The following is a 13,628-nucleotide window of genomic DNA, read 5'->3' on the forward strand; positions in this document are numbered from 1 at the left end:
GCTGGGCAGGGGAGTAGCAAACCAGATATGCCACAAGCAGGGTTCACGCATGGTAATTCTGTTCTGTTGCCTCTGAAGAGAAAGGAGACTTCTCCTGTGTTCAGTGTTAATCTATTTCTGTTAGTTATATGGAACCCTTCCTTTATTGTACAGATTCGGTACGGATAGGCACATAAACGTATTTGTACTCTTTGGGGTAGAAACCCAGGCTAGCGCTCCAGCCTCCCTTCCTTCCCAAGGTGGAAGCTCTTTCGACTGAGGGATGAAAGGAGACTTCCCGGTGCCAGAGTCACCGTATTCGTGTCTAAGAAATAATTCTTTACTGAGGACAATTGTTGGGAAATGGCACAACTCTTTGATCCACAGCAGCCCGATGAAATAATCTGTCAGTGTTCTCCCAAATCTGTGCAAGAGTATCTCAGGCCGGCCAGGGGAGTTCCCACCATCCAGAACGTGGGGGCGAATGTTCCCCGTGTAGTCGGGGTGTCCTTTGAATGGGCAGAAGCTCCCCTTAAAACTGGCAGAAATACTCTTATTTCTGTCTCTGCACAGAAAGATAAATCTTTCTCTCCCCAGAGTCTGAAAAATCACCGGATGGGCGACCCTTTTGAATGATTAGGCTTTGCCTTTTCTCACTGTTAGATGATTCAAGCCTTCTTTGCCGTTATGCAGTCCTTGTTCTTGTTCTTTGAATCCTGATGGGAGGGATCCCTTGGAGTGGGATTCTCGGTGCTCTGGAATTTGTTGCCAGAGGATGTGGTTAGTGCAGTTAGTATAGCTGTGTTTAAAAAAGGATTGGATAGGTTCTTGGAGGAGAAGTCCATTACCTGCTATTAGGTTCACTTAGAGAATAGCCACTGCCATTAGCAATGGTTACATGGAATAGACTTCGTTTTTGGGTACTTGCCAGGTTCTTGTGGCCTGGATTGGCCACTGTTGGAGACAGGATGCTGGGCTTGATGGACCCTTGGTCTGACCCAGTATGGCATTTTCTTATGTTCTTATGCTCCCAGCAGGAAGGAAGGGCGGGCAGTCAGAACTTCCAACCTGGATCTTGAAATCATTCTTACAAAACAGAAGATAACTCCGGGGTGGCTCTCAGCGGGTCACTGGTACCCCCTTCCTCACCGAGGCAATGGGGGGGCCCATACCCAGGGTTCCCTGAGCTCAGGAGCAGAACAGGCTCCAGCAAGGCCCCTACACTTAACGCTCAGAGGGATAACTCGCACCAGACAGCTTGTGTACTGGCTGGGCAGAAACCCTCCCCCGACCCTGGCCAGGACCACCAAACAGGGCTGGCTTGGCTGACACTGGCTGGGCCTGTAAAACGATAAAATCTAAGCTCCCCTCTGCTTCCTGTAGTTAGTACCAGGTTGGCGGGCTGCCTCCCGAGCTGTAGCGAGGGCACGCTTTTATACCGTTACAAGTGGGCCGGCCATTCCAGACCCCGCAGAAGGAGGGGCTGCATTTTGCATGGCTCCTCCCTTCATCCTGCTCTCGCTGATCCACACTGCACTAACCCAGGGCTTACTGGTAACCAGAGAAGTGCCCGGCTTACGCATGTTTTCAGTATCAGTGTGATACAGATGAGTGCAGGAACATTACTTTTTTTTTTTTCACGGACTTTGACGGGGGGGATTGTGGTTTGTGGAGGAAAGGCTTTAAAAAGTTTAATATCTGTAACAAAAACAGGAATTCTGTTGATTCTGCTTATTTTAACTGCCAGCCGAATTACCTAAATAAACTTTTTGTTGCCAGCATGGCTTCCTTAAAACGTTTTCATGTGGATTTCCACATAGTAATAACTTAAGAAATGTACTTCAGAGCGACTTGTTTTGTAACCGGATAGGAAGTCTGTTGTAATATTCTTCTGACTTGGAGAGAAAAAGCAAACTTAGATTAGTAACCCCATACCATCAGTGAGCCACATAAGACATTGTTCCTGCTGGGAGGAGCCTGTGGCTTTAGCACCCTGGTTTTACTGTACAAGAAAGCGCCTTTGAAATGGGGAAGCCTGTGTGTAATAACTCTTTTTGTAGTCATGTTTAAGCGCTTGCTCACAGTTTTCCTGATCATAAGAACCTTGTAAACCTCATAAACCAATAAATATGGTTAAACATATTTGCCTTACGTGCTATACATTTTTCTAGCACGTCTGTTTATATTGTAATGGAATGGTTATGTTTTGATATTTTATATTATTTAGCATGTCATTTGCTCAGCTAAGGCCTTGAGCTGACTATATTGGAGCTCAAGATAAGAAGATGTGAAACGTATCTGGAGTGAGTTCATTTAATAAAGTTCAAAGAAGCGTTAAGAGACTTTTATTTGGATCATAAAGACATATTGGGGCATATTTTCAAAGGGGTACGCGCGTAACCCCCGAAAAGCTGCCCCTTCCATCCCCTGCGCGCGCCGAGCCTATGTTGCATAGGCTTGGCGGTGCGCGCAAGCCCCGGGACGCGCGTAAGTCCTGGGGCTTTCCTGGGGGGGGGGGGGGGGCGTGTCACGGCCTGCACATCATCGGGGGCAGGGCCGCGGGCATGGTTGCAGCCCAGGGGCGTTCCGGGGGCAGGCGTAACTTTTGAAATAAAGGTAGGGGGGGAATTAGTTAGGGCCGGGTTAGTTAGGGGAAGGAAAGGGAAGGTGGGGGGGCGCCGGGAAGAAAGTTCTCTCCGAGGCCGCTCCGATTTCAGAACGGCCTCGGAGGGAACGGAGGCAGGCTGCGCGGCTCGGTGCGCGCGCAGGCTGCCGAGTTTGCACAGCCTTGCGCGTGCCGACCCCCGGATTTTAAAAGATACGCACGGCTACGCACAGATCTTTTAATTTCCGGCGTAATTTTGTTTGCACCGGTTGCGCGAACAAAAATACACGTGCGCGTACTTTTTAAAAATCTGCCCCATTGTGTTGCTACTAATTGTACACAGAAGCGTGAAAAACCCTATGGAAAGTTTGGTGCATTTTTATTTCTTTCCCTCCTAAATTTACTAACATAAGGTGAATCATCATTTGTTCATTATGCAAATATTCAGTATTTTCAAAACTGCAGTTGTACTGTTTCTTACTAAGTATTGTAAAGTTCAGATTCTTTTTTTTTTTGCTGATATGGAGTATAGTTTTACCCTATGAAGATAACAGTTGTGATGTGGAGCAGCACTTGGTGTGACGTCTTTTTCAGAAGAAGTCTTAACATGGCCATTCCTGCAGAATAGAGTGAGCCAATTTAAAAAAAAAATCAATGTTGATGGCATCACTCAAGTGTAAAATAGTTTTATTGATTTGTACTGATAGCGTACAATTCTGTTTTCGCCACTTGCATATCGGACTCCTTCCTGATGTATGTTTACTGATTTTAATAAATTCTTCGTTTTCAGTGCAGTGGCAACATTAAGTATTGACTTTCTACTGTTAGAGAGAACCTTCTTCGACTCTCAAGAACATACATGAGTAAGGCTAGCACAAAAAAAAAAAAGTGCAAAAATTGAAGTAAAAACACACAGATGGCTTATTACATTGGTCTTATAGTGACATAGCATATGATGGCAGATAAAGACCCTCCAGTCTGCCCAGCAAGTTGCTTAAGGTACTAACTGCTACTCTATGCAGGTTACCCCCATGCCGTTTGTTAAACTGATCTACCAGTTATTACCCTTAAGAGGATTAAATAGTACGTAAGCCTACTTAGCTCCTATTCCCTCTGTGCAAATTTAGCATGAATATCTGTGTAGGTTTGTTTAAAAAAAAATTACCAACTTCAGCTCTTGAGCAGCAGAGTTGGCCGTGTATGGAGAGGAACAGAGGCACTGCCAGAAATTCTGCCGGAGTAATCGTGAACTGTGGTGTCAGACGTAGATGGTAGGAGCTGAAACTGGCAGAGTTCAAGCAAGACACACGGGTACTGTAGTGCTGGGAGAAGGGAGGAGGATGCCCACAGCTCAGATTAAGACCTGCGATACCAAAACAGGCAGGAGGCACCATTGGGTTCATTGGGTGGGCCAAATGATCCTAATCTTCAGACTTCAGCTTTTAAGAATAAAAGTAACACTTATTTTTGTGGTTCAAAATTTGTAGAAATACCACTGAAGGTGCCACATCGGGATTAACGCATTCATACATTTCAGTGTGATAGTATATTTGAGTACAGGAAGCATTTGATCAGCTGCAGCAGTACTGGGAAAGGCAATGGTTTAGATTTACTGAGACTTAAAACAGTTCTTATCTTCTTAAATCTGATTTTGACTTCATTTCTCAGGCGAAATGATTATTTGAAGCTTTAGAACTCTGCGGCTTCTTTGTTCTCCCTTTTGTGAACCTATTACCGCAAGAAATGAAATGTTTTTGGAAGCATTGTGTATTTAATCCCGCTTCTTGTTATAAGTATCAATTTGGAGGGCAGCTAAGATTGAAGCTCTTCATGGTACATTTGTACTGAGTGTTGTAATTCATTTCACTTACCTTTTATCTAAAAAAAGAACCCCAAAGAGTTGAAAAGCTGTCATTCTATATGCTTACATATCTTAAAGCACCAGAACGACAGCTTTTTAACTCTGGGAATTCATCCAGATCTGATTTTTCAGTATATCCAATCTGCTTCTGTTATGGCATTAAGAATCTCTCCAGTAGCTATTTATGAGTATAGACTCTCGTGACCGCATGCATCAGGCCTATGTGAAGATCTGCGGGAGAGGTCTGCCGACATGCCATGTACAGAAGGGAATCAGAAAAGGTCAAGGAGGCCGTGAATATCTTCAAAGACCACCACCACCACATTTTCAGGCACTCTCCTCTACTGCAGCCTCCAAGCCTACCTCCTCCTTCAAGAGGTAGCAGAGTCATGAACCCAAGAAACATTTCTACCAGCAGAAGAAACTATTTCAGTTTGATTTGCCCTCATCAACCTAGCTTCAGATCTTGCCACCATAAAGGCAGAGGTTCCTAAACCCCATATTGCTAAACATCCAAAAACCAGGATGAAATTTTGACTGAATTCAGAGTGTATAGCCAGTATCCTAGTCCGTGTTCTGGCATCGCTGCCTGTTGGAAGGGGGACTAAGATACTTCATGAACCTTTGGCCCATCGAACATTCAACATTTGGGTGCTTCAGATAATCTTGCAGGGCTACAAACTCTGTCTATTGGCTTTACCACCAAATCACCCACAAAGGAGATTCTTACCTTCTGGCCAACTGCAGGACCTAGTACGGTTAGAAATCTCCTCTCTCTTAGAGGCCGGAGCAGTCGAACCTGTATCACTGCAGGTTCCCAAGAAGGCAGGATTATACCGTCCCATATTAGACTTAAGGACCTTGCACAAGTTTCTCATGAAGCAAAAGTTCATGATGCCTTTCCCTAGGTAGGTCATTGCCAGTGTCTCCCAACTGGTGTGCCGTGGCTGGCGTGTAGATATGTCGCTGCTGTTTGCCTTCTGGCCTGCAGACTATCCTGCCACCAGCAGGGGGTGTGGGAGAGCAGCTGCTCCTGCTTCATTCTGCTGGCTCTCTCCTCTGCAACAGAAACTGCCACAACAATCTCCTGTAGTCTTATGAAACCTGCTGGCTCCATGCACTTAAGATTGCAGAGGGAAGCTGGGAATGAGGAAGAAGCAGCACTTGGTAAGCATCTGTACAAGGAATGGGTTTGGGGTGAGGAAAGGGAAGTAACAGCATTATTTACACTTTCAGATAATAGAAGGACAAGTGGGCACTCCATGAAGTTAGCAAGTAGCACACTTAAGACTAATCAGAAAATTCTTTTTCACTCAATGCAAAGTAAGCTCTGGAATTTGTTGCCAGAGGATGTGGTTAGTGAAGTTAGTGTAGCTGGGTTCAAAAAAGGATTGGATAAGTTCTTGGAGGAGAAGTCCATTACCTGCTATTAATCAAGTTTACTTAGGGAATAGCCACGGCTATTAATTGCAGCAGTAGCATGGGATCTTCTTGGTGTTTGGGTACTTGCCAGGTTCTTGTGGCCTGGTTTGGCCTCTGTTGGAAACAGGATGCTGGGCTTGATGGACCCTTGGTCTGACCCAGCATGGCAATTTCTTATGTTTTTTGGAATTAAAGGAAGCTTGTACCCACCAACAGATCCCGGTCACAGGAGGCATTTCACCTTTCAAATAGGGGACCACCACCTACCTTATTGCATTCTTCCCTTTGTCCCAGCGTCCGCTCATGGAGTTTATATAAAACATCTAGTAGTAGTGGCTGTATATCTGCGCAAACTGGAGTGCATATGTTTCCTTACCTGGATGATTGACTGGTCAAGGCACATCTCAGCAGTGTCAGTTCCCATCAGGGTGCTAGAGTTACTAGGGTTAGTAATAAATTACCCCAGATGAACCTCAGCCTGATACTGCAATTGGAATTCATAAGTGCTCTGCTAAACTCAACTCAAGGCCATAGCTTTCCTCCCTGCCAACAGAGTCAAGCAGAAGTAACAGAAGTCAACAGAGTCAGCTGTAAGATTCAGTTCCAGAGACCAGAAATGGATCCTCAGGATGGTAACCGAGTTACTAGTGCCTCTTGTACCTACGCAGGTTCCTGCAATTGCAAAAAACGTGCATGTCCATCTTGCAAAAAACGCCGCTGTTCCTGTTGCCCGGCTGATTGTGCCAAGTGTGGGCAGGGATGTGTGTGCAAAGGCTCATGCAGCTGCTGCCTTTAAACTGGCGCTTGAAAATGCATTTTTCCCAGAAAGCATTTGTTTATTGGGTGATACTGAGCTATAAGTGGCGTCTTGTACACCACATTGAACACACTATGGAGCCTCCATAATGGAGGTTGTGGATTATAAGAAAAGCTAAATAAATAAAAAATGTTGCATCTTGCAGCTTTAGCAGTTTGGACCACCCTTCCACTTCCCATGAACATGAGAGCAGGTTTGGGCAGTCTGCTTTTCTTTGAGGGTTAACAGCCCATTTCTGGTTCCTTTAGGGACCCATTTATATTTCAAGTTGTCCTTCTGTTGTCTTAAAAAAAAAAAAAATGTATAAAAGGGAGTTCTCACCTGGTGAGTTGTTCTTGTATCTTTTCCCCATTTTATTCTGAGGACAACGTTTAGCAAGTGTGTCCCAGCTGTGTGGTGGGCAAATGGATTATCCCCGGAGAAAACAGAGTTAGTGACCTGTAGGTGTTCTTGGAGGACAGTAATTCACTAAAGTCACCCAACCCCACCCTCCTGGCTTTGAGCTCCTTAGGTTAAGGGCAAGACTCGGGCACACTGTGCGTGCGAAGCTGGCGCGGGAATCACTGGGCATGCGCAGAGCAGCCGAAGAAGTCCCAAAAAAGCTCTGGAAGTTAGCTTGTCCACGTTGGCACCGTTAGGTCGGCGTCAGCCGGTTGTGTGACTGGTGAACCAGTGACCTCAGAGGGCGCTAGGTTTTACAGATAAGTAACTGTCTTTTCTTATTTTGTGGAGTTGGATCTCCTTTCCCCATGGGAGTTTGCGATAAAGTGTATCTTTACCCTAGAAATACTTTCCTTTTCATTTCTTTGGTCTTTTTCCCAAAGTTGCATTTATAAAGTCTGTTTTATTAAGGTGTGCATGCATCTTTATGTGTTATACATCTAAAGAATGTCCTCAGACTCTTTTTGCAAAAAAGGGACGTGGCCACAGATATTAGGATTGAAAATAAGTGTCAAAACAGTGTGGTCAAGAAAGTCAGGTTGATTCTAGGAGATATCCAGCTTGTTCTGATCTATTTATCTAGTTTCTTTTTGCAAAGTGAATAACTAAAATCTTCTAGCTTCCATGTCATTATTCACTGCCTTCATCCATCCCTGTCTTTTTTTTTTTTTTTTCCCAATAGTCCTTTTTTTCCAGGCAAACAACTTAAGCCTGGGAATTCTTTTTTTTTTTTTTTTTAACTCGGCACTAGCATAATTGTTTGGTAATGTTTCCACATTCTAGCACTTTTAACTCATTTCCTCAATTCATTGAGTCTTGAAACTGGCATCAATGGAGTTAAGTAGTGGTCTCTGATTGGTGCAGAGGAAGCAGCCTGAGAGATGAACTTTCACCCTCCATCCTGTTGAACAGGAGTTCAGCATGGGCCAGAACAGGACGCTTGAAGCTGGCTGATTCAGATTTCATTTCTAACTCTTGCTTGAAATTCTGCCAGAAAAAAAAGGCTGCCCCGGAACAAGATACTGTGAAGACGCTTCACAGTTTGCTTTGATTGTCTGTCAATGCAAAATAAAGAGCTGCAAGGGGTGCATGGAAAATCATTCCTGGTAGGATGGTAGTAATTAGTCATGTTCTGTAGGGGGTGGGGAGAGTAGGGTTGACGAGAGTACATAATAAAATATGTTCTTTTGCCGTAGGTGTCTGGTGACAAGGTCATGCTTTATTAGTTGGCTCTGTAATTAAGATTTCATTTTAGCACAGTTGATGGAAACCTAATTAGTTCTTGTTAGCTGACAAAATATATTTTCTCTCCTAGCCTGGTGTAAATATCACTAGCATGCTTCTGGTTAGATTGGAAGGATCCAGTCAGAACTCATATGTTTAGGTAATTTGCAGCAACTCTATAAAAAAAAAAAAAAGTTGTTACGGTAATAGTTTACTATCAAGCTTATAAATTTGTGGGCAGATCTGGTTTAGCTGCTGCTACTGCAGATTTGTAGAAGCAAAAGTAAGTGTGTGCAACCTTTAATTGTAAATTATTTTATGCATTCACCACATTCCGAAGGCTCCCGTTTATCGTTCAGTGAGCAAAACCTCTCTGGTGATGGGATAGAAGCAGGCATTTGAACGGGTATAATTTTAGCCAAGCCCTTACATCTGGTTTTTCTTTGTTCAAATGCATAAAGAGCTCAAGTACCTGTTAATTAAACAAAGTGTAAAGCAATATCCACATTCAGGTGTCACGTGCATGTATTGCGCTGTGATCCTTTATCTTCCACCATGTTTTACGTCTACGTCAGAGGGCTGTCTTACACTGAATTTCTTGTCACCGTGAGTGGAAGAAAATAATATGAGGAGGACCCCTCACATACACCGACTAGGTTTAGATTTGAAGCAGCCTGTGAGGAGATAAAATGGGCAGTACGGGAAGAAGACTTCTAGCTAGGAAAATGCCACAGGAGCTCATAATAATTTACAAATAAAATCATCAGTAGGGGGTAAGGTAACCAAGGGGGGAGTGTACTAACAAACTCCTTCAGACTTTTATTTGTATTATGTCAAACCGTGCGTCAGTGTTCATTCAGTCAGAATAAGATGTTGGGAATCGAGAACTCGTGTAGTGTCCGCCGCTGTAGGAAAAAAAAAAAGCCTCTTTATTTTTGTGAAATAGGATGGTGGCTTTCTGTGCACTCGCCGAAAGAGCAACCGCCACTCCCTCAGCTGCCAGCAGAAATCTCGGCTGGAATTTCTATGCCGCACGGTGGGAATGGACTTCCCCTCAGGAAATGCCCCCCTTTCTTTTTTTCCTTCAGTCCGTTATCTTGTAGAGGTATCCTTGAGTGAACCGTAGGTTATTGTGGTATTAGGACAGCCACTAAACCAACATCGGCTTTGTCCTCAACGCTGTCATAAAGGAAGTAGTGTGCGGCTGTGTTAGTCCACTTGAATGGACAGAAATGAAGGGCCCACAACTCAAAAATTAGTGGTTCAACTGGTAAATCTTAATCTAATATAGTTTAATACTTTAGCCAAGTATCTATGTGGGCCCCTTACTCTAAGGGTCTGTGTTTCAACGCAGACTCTTTTATGGTACAGGGTCACCTTAATTTTATTACAACTCCTTTTTTGTTTAGTTTTTGTTCATATATTAAAATTCTTATCTCTATGGTCTCAATAAGGCATTGACTTAATAAGTCAATGAACAAAAACTAAACAAAAAAGGAGTTGTAATAAAATTAAGGTGACCCTGTACCATAAAAGAGTCTGCATTGAAACACAGACCCTTAGAGTAAGGGGCCCACATAGATACTTGGCTAAAGTATTAAACTATATTAGATTAAGATTTACCAGTTGAACCACTAATTTTTGAGTTGTGGACACATATTAAGGTGAACTGGAGTACAGTGGAATTTGGGGTAAGGGTTGTGATTGATAACAGAAATGAAGAGCAACAGATTTAGAACAAATAAAATATATATATATATATATATAGGCGAGACTTTTTTATTGGTATTGAGTAAAAGAGGTATTGCCTGGCAAGTACTTTATATCATAAAGTATGGCACTGGTGGGTCTGATAATCCGCATATCTGTCGCAGTTGAGATGCCTTGCAAGGAGATCTTGAATCTAAAATAAACAAACCTGTGGACTCGGAGTTTGTCGTCTTCACTTTATTTTCGGCGTAGTGCCTCCAGATGAGTTTGTTTTTGCACGTACTCTGACGGGAATGAACCTCGCTCTTCTGTTGGGTCTAAGTCATTCAGATTTACTGCCCGTGCCTCTCTTAATGCTTGCACTGTGCTAAGGAGAGCCGGCTCTTGGGCTTTGTAAGGTGTAATGTGTGCAGGTAACACATCAAGATGAGCTGAGAAGTTTTTTAATTGGACCAGCGGTGCCCAGTACAGTTGGGACCGTTTTCTGTATCTTTGACACACTTTCTTGGTCTCTGACTGCATCCCTTAAGTGCCTGGGGATGTTTTCTTTCTCCATGCGTTATACGGAGCAGCCACTCTGTACCGACACTTCTGTTAGCAATGTGCTGCTTGTGTTTTCCTCCTTTAGCACAATGTCTGGTTTTCTTGTATTGAGCTTTTTATTGGTTGGAATGGAAATGTTCTACATATTTGCAACTTATTTATTCTTTGTACTTCTCTCAAGGCCAAAATGTTTTTGGTTTTTTTTCTGGTATAGCAATGTTATCCTTTTTTCACAGTTGACAGCAGATAAGCCGTGTCACCTTTGTGTCTTTCTGGATATAGGCCTTTTGACATCACCATGTCATACAGCCTGTCTAATGGTACAGATTTGCGGAAACTTGTGTTCATGGTTGCCTTTGTTCACTTTTGTTCTGGCTGTATATTGAGGTCAATATTTAAAACTTAAAACAGATAACTTAGCGATATTAAGCAGAATAAACGTCACACTGAATATTCTTGAATAACGTTATTATACACTTATGTTATAAAATCAGCTGTATGTGCGTGCAATTTTATATGGATGTGTACAAATGCCCGCTCTACTGCATAAGTGGGGGGATTTTATTAGATACACAAGCTGACACAGTTACCAGTTTCCCAGTCCGTTCCCAGTTTGCCTAGGTAAAGGTTCCCAACTTCCTAACCCCCTTAATTAACCTTCCTCCCTTTTACCCTATTAGCCCCGACCCTTCAAACCCCACTGATTAGCCCTGATTATTTTTAATTTAAAACTTAACACGCCATCCATAGCAGAAGTAAAGTTATGCGGTTGGGGACCCCGGCACACCTTGCGCACATAAATACTTACGTGCATACTTCGGGTTACAGACCCGGAATGCCCATGCCCTGCCCAGACTCCGCCCATGCCTCGCCCCTTTTTTGTAAAAAATTTCTTGCGCGCATACCGGGAGATAAACACGTACTCGCGTGCTTTTTAAAATCCAAAGTGGCTCGTGCCGGCCGGACTTGTGCGCGTATCTCCCAACTTCAGCGTATGTAGGCCTTTTTAAAATTAACCTGCTAGGCCAGGGTTGCTCAAACTGGTCCTCGTCCCCCCTCCCCTCCCCCCCCCCCCCCAGCCAATCAGGTTTTCAGGATCTCCTTAATAATATGAGAAGTGTTTGCATCCATTGGAGACGGTGCATGCAAATAAGTTTCATGCATGTTCATTAGAAAGTTGCTGGGTGGGAGGCCCCCAAAAGATCGGTTTGAGCATCTCTGCCTTGGGCAGGAGTTTCCCTGTTCCCTGAGTCAAGGCACATTAGCACTGAAACACTGAGGCACCTTGGCATCACTGTTAAAGTGATCGTTTGGCTTTGACTCAAAGAGAGAGTCTCCAATCTCAGTGCAAACATTTATATGTACCAGGGTAGATGTAGCAAGAGTTCCCATCAAACTTAGTTTCTCTTCTAGCAACTACCGGTAATTTGTGTTTTCTTCCATTTTCATTGGGGCTTCCATAATCACTAGGGAAAGGACATCCTGTACCAGTTAAGGGGAGGGTAGTGAGTCTTCTATTACTGGAAAGCTTTTTAAGTAGGCAGCGTTTTTTTGTAGAAATTCAAATGCTATTTAAATTGCTAACAGTATTTCTGTTTTTGCAAATACATTTTGAGTATAGAGAAAAATAAAATGTCATTTTAAAGAAATACAAAAACGTATTCCCTCCAACAGTAGAGTAGGGGAAACTTTTGATTTATGCACCATGGTGGGGCACTGACAGTGGCGTACCGAAGGTTTGTAGCACCCGGGGAAATACTTCTTTAGCACCCCCCCCCCATATAGAATTTTAAAATTTCCTAAACATCGATAAAATATTTCAAAACAGCGGACACATCAAATAGCACCCAATAATTAAAACTAATAAGGATTTCAAAAATCTCCCGCTCTCCATATCTGTCATCCTAAGATTGTTGTAGGCTAGCATAAGAACATGCCATACTGGATCAGACCATAAAGCCCAGCATCCTGTTTCCAACAGTGGCCAATCCAGGCCATAAGAAATCTGGCAATACACACACACACACACACACACACACACTATGCTCCCTCTTTCACACACACACACACTATGCTCCCTCTCTCTCTCACACACACACACACACACACTATGCTCCCTCTCTCTCATACACACACACACACACACTATGCTCCCTCTCTCTCTCTCACACACACACACACACTATGTTCCCTCTCTCTCATACACACACACACATATGCTTGGTGAGAGACTGAGGGAGCTTGTGTATGTGAGACATACGTTTCCTCCATATCTCTTTTTCTCTCTCTGTCTCACAAACACACCCACTTCCTCTGTATCTCACATGATCCTCTCACACGCACACATGCTTCCTCTCTCTCACCCACAGGCACTCACACTTATATACACTCATCCTCTCATACACACACGCACCCTCTAATACACTGGCACTTACTCTCACAGGGCCAGTCTCTAACTCTCTCACACACGTTTTGGAGCTCTTCTTCGGCCGCTGGCTGCACAGCAAGCCTTGTCTTCTGTCGCCGGCTCCCGGGAACTGCCAGCGACATCGCGGGGCCTCTTCTTTTGCAGGACCTCACTTTTGCTGGCGGGGAGTGGGAACCCCACCAGCACGTCAGTTCTCCGCACCGCTGTGGGACCTAACTGCTGGTGATATTGGCACACCCTCCCCTTGTCACCCTAGGTGGACTGCCCCTCGCCCCCCTCTCCCCTTAGTACACCCCTGGGTATTGATTACCTAACCCTTGACACCCCGAAATTGATAGGAGGACAGGAAAAACAACACAAATGTGTTCATTGTCTGCAAAATTTTCAGTATTTTTATATATTATAACAGCTTTATTGCCAGAACCAAAGACAGCAACTTTTAAACCAGAGCGCGAGCGCACAAGTGCGTGCATTCGTCAGCCTGCATCCGGGGACACAACCATTTTATAATATACATAATATACATGAGTATATGCGCAACCTATAAAATAGCCTGACTGCTCACAGTTTTAAGTGGATGCACGCCTGTGCGCACAAA

The 13,628-nt window shown here is 43.9% G+C and overlaps 2 protein-coding genes across 2 annotated transcripts in view; both read left to right on the forward strand.

The window, feature by feature from the left end:
- The window catches only part of ADD3 (adducin 3), a 379,802-nt gene that overhangs the window by 145,988 nt on the left and 220,186 nt on the right, over nucleotides 1–13,628 (forward strand).
- LOC115096233 (metallothionein-like) lies at nucleotides 6,484–6,663 on the forward strand. The gene has a single exon (XM_029610743.1). The coding sequence runs from the start codon at nucleotides 6,484–6,486 to the stop codon at nucleotides 6,661–6,663; it is 180 nt and encodes a 59-aa protein (XP_029466603.1).

The sequence above is a fragment of the Rhinatrema bivittatum genome, chromosome 7 (assembly GCF_901001135.1).
Source record: "Rhinatrema bivittatum chromosome 7, aRhiBiv1.1, whole genome shotgun sequence".
NCBI classification, from domain to species: domain Eukaryota; kingdom Metazoa; phylum Chordata; class Amphibia; order Gymnophiona; family Rhinatrematidae; genus Rhinatrema; species Rhinatrema bivittatum.